The 6,000-nt window shown below is 38.3% G+C and overlaps 1 protein-coding gene across 1 annotated transcript; it reads left to right on the top strand.

The window, feature by feature from the left end:
• On the top strand, window positions 1–1,317 carry LOC131301231 (RING-H2 finger protein ATL70-like). The gene has a single exon (XM_058327405.1). The coding sequence runs from the start codon at window positions 743–745 to the stop codon at window positions 1,262–1,264; it is 522 nt and encodes a 173-aa protein (XP_058183388.1). The 5' UTR covers window positions 1–742; the 3' UTR covers window positions 1,265–1,317.
• The last annotated feature ends 4,683 nt before the right edge of the window (window positions 1,318–6,000 follow it).

The following is a 6,000-nucleotide window of genomic DNA, read 5'->3' as shown; positions in this document are numbered from 1 at the left end:
TTAGATGAAAATAAAAAAAAACTTCTGATGGGACAAAGCCCAAAAAACACACATGGGCCAAGCCCAAAATACCTACAAAAAAATCTGTACACAATATGAGCCAACCCCAATCCAAGAGCCCCAAAACCCATCAAATCACCGCCACTGCCCAGTCCAAGAGCCGCAAAACCTAACCCTAAAACCCATCAAACCGCCGCCACCGCTCAATCCAAGAGACACAAAACCTAACCCTAGAACCCATCAAACCGTCGCTGCCGCCACCACACACGCCGCAGGCAAACCAACCAACACTGCCAGGACCCAAACCGCAAAGCTGAATGGACAACTGGCAGGCCGCCGCGATCCCTCGAGGGGTCGGACCCCACTTGTGACCGCCGAGAAACCACCATTCCGCTCCTCACAAACGATCCGAGAAACCAACAACCGAGATTCCATAATGCCGCGGCAAACCATCTTTACAAAGTGATTGAGAACATAGGAGTATATATTATTATGCATATAATATAAGAGTTTCCGAGGAGAATCTTGCCAATTCAATACAGATTCCACACCCTTATTCAAGAAGTATCGGATGCTGATATTTTATGCATTTGGGATGATTCATGAAACATAGTTTTATACATGAGACACAAAGTAGTTGACTCCATAGATACAAACTAGCCCAATTGGTTTCGTTTAGGCCAGATTTGCCTTCTTTAGCTCTCTCTCTCTCTCTCTCTCTCGCTCATCCACTGGACAAAAAATGAACAATACTACCCTAGATCCAAGTGAGATCCCACAAAATCCACAGCAAGGCCAAAACATCAGCTTCAACTACGGCTTAGGACTCTCACTCGGAGTCCTCTCCTTCATCGTCATCATCACCTACTCCTCCTACGTGTGCACACGCACCACCACGCCCCAACGCGACTACGCCACCGACTCCGACTCCGACTCAGACACCCCCTCCGGCGCCGCCGAACAACAGCTCGGCCTCGACGAAGCCACCCTCCTCAACTTCCCGCAACTCCTCTACTCCCAGGCCAAGCTCCACCAGCACCACGGCTCCTCCGCTGCCTCGGGATGCTCCATCTGCTTGGCCGAGTACAAGGACGCGGACGTCCTCCGGCTGCTGCCGGAGTGCGGCCACCTTTTCCACCTCAAGTGCGTTGACCCGTGGTTGAGGCTCAATCCCACGTGCCCGATTTGTCGGAACTCGCCGGTGCCGACTCCCCTGGCTACTCCGGCGGCCGAGGTGGCGCCCCTTAGAGTTCTAGCAGTTTGATTATTATGAAATAACAAGTGAGATTGAGATAAGTACATGGTTAGTCACCCCTCTTTTTTTTGGTTGCCTATAAAATTAATTTGTTTGCAAGTTTTATTGCTTGTAGACCAAATTAAAAATTAACTTGTATATATCCATGTTCATTTGTTTTGCAAAGCTCTACATCAAACTAGATTTTCTTGATTCCCATGACTGATTCTCAAGAATTTTACTTACTAATGTGAATTGACCTGAAATGCTGAAAAAATTCAGTTGGCCAAGACTCTTGTATCTCACTAGGAAGGAGGTTAGGAGTTCGAATCTCTCCACCTACGTGTAAGTGTTCTACTGTTCTTCCCTTAAAGAGTCTTTTTCTTTCTTTCTTGTTTCTACCCTATAATGGGCTTATTTTTTGTTTTGAGCTATTGGGTTTGGTTGTCTCATAGACTCTCACAATTGATGTAGTGTCTCGGATTTGTTCTCTGTACTTAATTCGTTTATGATGAAATAATCTCTCCTATCGGTTTAAAAAAAAAAAAATCCATTGCAGCTAAACAATCGAAGTTTCATGCATTTCCCAGGTTTTTTAGTTTTCTCTTTGTTTGACGTCATTTTTAGTACTAATAAAGTATATATTACCACACACCCTGGAGGGTTAGTACCTAGTTGGCGCCGCCCCTAGGATTACGTAACCATAAATCATTTTTTTTGGTAATCCAAGGTGTCCGGACCAGTTCACGCGCATATTGTACTAATTCTAATTTCTACACTTATACGTGAGATGACTCTAAGAATTCTGAAAAGAAGAATCGAACCAATAGAGATCATAGGAGGGAGCAAACGCTTAAATTCAAGGCTGAGACCCACCGGGCCAAGGGAGGAATTTGTAGATATATTGGTATCCATGTCATGCATACGTTATTACAATCTAATCATATACTAGGTTTTTTATTTTTTATTTTTTGTGTGGAACCAGTTGATTTTATGAAAGGGACTTAAGCCCATAAACTCAAGGAGATAGCCATGAGAACATTAAAACAAATACAACCAAAAAAAACTCAACAAAGCAAAACCTCAAACTGGACAAGCCTCTGTACAAAGAAACAAGATTTAAGCAGCTTTAAAAACAGACTTCGGGAACCCCCATTTTGCACAAAATCTGAAATTTTCAGATGACTGCACCGTCCTTCGCTAAGAGCACGCACATGCCTTGATTTCACCCATGATCAGATTCACAACTGAAGAAGAATCATTACTAATCTGTCTAAAGATTCTGGAATTCCTCTCTTTCTTCAAAGATAGTAAATTAAAGCAGACAAACAAAGTTTGAATGTGGTAGCTCGAACCACGCGACTTGGTTATGCACAAACACCTATACGATAAACATGTAAGTTTTAGTTACGTGCATAATAAGTGTTTTAGTACGCCTAGTCCTAGTAGCAGGTACTAGGAAAAAGGGGACGGTTGTTCAGGGGCAGTTTATTCCTAGGGCAGGGAGGAAAAAGAAATGGTTGACCAGAGCCGACATTACTGCTCCAGTTTTTTCTTCGAATTGTAATCTATATATATAGGTACTAGGTAGGCCTAAAGGAGTATATTAAATTTACAAGTCAATTATTTAAGAAAAAAATACACATATTTACTAACAAGAATAATTAGGGTAGGGTTACTAGGGTAAGGACAAACATTGGGTGTAGGTCGATATCCTAATATGGAAGGTTTGGGGTGTGGTGTGAGTGGGCGTGGAGTGTCAACTCTAGGTCCAAAAACGATACGGATGCAGACGGAGGGAGCCAAATTCGTCGAACACACATGCATGCGGAATTGTCCCATTTGTTTGGGATTTCTACATTCATCGTGTAGAATCCGCGTGCGGCGGAGTCACAGTTCCAGACACAATACTTGTGTCTGGATCTGTATCTGTAGCATTATTTCTGTAGGCCGTCTTAATGTGATGATTAGTGTGGTTAAATTTGTTGAGCGTGCTCTTTGAGGGGGTATTTCTTGCCGCAAATTATAGACTAGCCAGGCTATCCGTGAACACGGGATTTAAGGATGTAATATTCTTTTGCAATCTACAGCAAGTCATTGGGAGGTCCCATTCATTGAACAGAAATGCTAGGGGTACAACAAACCCCGTACAGCAGTCCCGCACAGATCCATTTTGCGTTCGTCTCGGATCTCACAAAAATGATTGAAACCGTTCATGTTCAAAATATATTGTTTAGGGTCCCTGTTAAAAATCATCTCAATCCGATCCCGATAAGGGCGTTTACGAATCATACAACTTTGCTTCAGAATTTGGCCTGAATTTGTGAACCAATGTTGGATGTTTCGTAAATGCCCTTACCACTATTAGATTGAGATGGTTTTTTACAAGGACCCTAAACAATATATTCAGAACAAAATAAACGGCTCCGATCATCTTTGTAAAATCCAAGATGGACGCAAAATGGATTTGTGTACGGCTGCTGTACATGGGTTGCTGTACTTGTAGCACAACTGTTCATTAAAAAGCTGGTTAATTAGCTTAATATCGAAAAAATAAAATAAAAAAGCATTTGATTGGGGCAAGTCAACTTGAGGTTCCCATATATTATAATTGCAAGTTGGTGCGGTATTATTCGGACCGAGAAATTAAGTATCATTAACTAACTAATGCTTATATAACGTACTGGCATACAAGCATTGTGCATGTGATCAGATGAGACTAAAAAATTGTGTTAGTGCAGCGTGCGTTCTCATGACTGTTAATTATTAGCCATTTTGTGTAATTAATAAACCTAATTGATATAAATTAAGTACTGTAATTAACATCAACAAATCTTCTTGATTGAGGAAAAAATTAATGCAAACTTCTTTTGGGTGCCGCATAGGGACAATTTAACATTGAGAACAAAAACGAGTCACGCTAGAGGTTCACTCGGTCGTTGATAACAAAATTCGGGAATTAGTTGAGATGCATGCAAGTTGGCCCAGACATTTGGTTATGGAAATAAAAAAAATGTCACATATCTTATACCCCTTGGTCACTTTGTATTGGCAATTTCGATTTAAGGGTTCAAGATAAGGTTTCAATCATCTTAGGGTGCGGTAATGGTCCCTAAATTATGGACTCTGCATTGTTTTAGTCCTTTAAGTTTTTGTTTTGTCAATTCCGCCCGAAAGGTTTCCAATCTCAGACGAACAAATGGAAGGAAAATTTTGGAAAAGAATCAAGATGAGCATTTCTCCTTGATCCGTGTTTATCTAGATGGGGAATTATAGAAATACAGTTAATATATTAAACTACGTACAGTATTAAGATTCATTTATGAAGTTAATAAGAAACTAATTTCTTGTTAATGGTTTGGATCCAATAAGACAAGATTCGGTGCAATTGTGACGCTTGACGTATATATGGTAGGGTAATGTAACCGAGTATTTCTTTTGAATAAAAGTATTCAAGATTCTTTTGGGTGTATCACACAAAAGATTCTCTCGTATCCACGATTAAGTAGGACCTAGAATTATCAACTATAAGAGCATTCATAGTGGACTAATCAAAATAAAAATGTTGCTAAGATTAGCAATATTTGCTTAAAAAAGTGCTCATATTGAAATAATCAAACTTAACAATCTATTAACAACTAATCAAATTTTGGCCATTGAATAACAAAAATTAGTAACCTTTTGTTGATAATCAAATTTAGTAAACCCCACATCTTTCCAATCAAGTACATTCAATCTCTCCTTCATTTTCACTATCTCTCTTTCTTTTCAACCGTATTGTCAAAAAAATTATTTTAAAAATTATTTTTTTTACCCAAAACCGTTTTTTTTAGAAAATGATTACGAAAAATTGTTTTGAGAAAATTACTTTGTATTTATAATAAATAATTTTCATTAGTTTGAAAACTATTTAAATAAAAGTTTTCTATATTAATAGTCTTTTGTAGTTTGAAAAAGTAATGTGACAAATTTTGATTATACCATTGTGGACCTTTACATTACTAATCTTAACAACCCCTTAAGTGGATAATCAAAAGGTGATCTGACAACTTTTGATTATCCAATTTTAATTAATCCACTGTAGATGCTCTAAGTACATATATTCTGAACATTTGTGGTAATGTTGATTGGATCACTTCAACGGAAAAGAACAGAAATTAAAGCAAATAGAGTTTGACAAAATTTAAAGCAAGTGACAAAAGAAAAGATGCAAGGATCAATTGGGTAAAGCCCCTTCATTCCAAAGGCAGTTAAAATGCTTGGAAGTCCCAGTCAACATGAGGGTTACAATTCCAATGGCAACTTGTGATCCTCACGTGACGTAAAAATAGGCCCGCCATGATTCTACTTGATGATTCGAGCTATTCATTTGTAAGTCTCGATTAGTTTATTGTAACTAGCTAGTTGGGGGAAGAAAACAATCTAATATATATATATATATATATATATATATATATATATATATATATATATATATATATATATATATATATATATATATATATATATTGATGAACATCACTCCATTTGAATCAGGAATTTTTATTTAGAGATTGTGCATGTTTTTTGGGGGTTGCCGCAGAGGTATAATAAAACAATCTAAAACTGTAAGGGAAAAAAAAAACCCTGAGTCATGAATGTAATCGTAGGGGGTGTTTGGGAGCTCATTTACATTCTGGATTATGCATTTTCACATTTTGACTGTTTGATAGCTGGATTGTAAAAGAAATTTATTAATCCTTCTCCTTGAAAAAGATTACAAGGAT

This window comes from Rhododendron vialii, chromosome 9a, assembly GCF_030253575.1.
Source record: "Rhododendron vialii isolate Sample 1 chromosome 9a, ASM3025357v1".
Taxonomy (NCBI): Eukaryota; Viridiplantae; Streptophyta; class Magnoliopsida; order Ericales; family Ericaceae; genus Rhododendron; species Rhododendron vialii.
Note: the sequence above shows the minus strand (reverse complement) of the source record. Positions and strands in the feature narration are given on the sequence as shown.

Coding starts and splice junctions, on each gene's coding strand:
- LOC131301231 (XM_058327405.1), top strand. CDS start 743: ATGAACAATACTACCCTAGATCCAAGTGAGATCCCACAAAATCCACAG.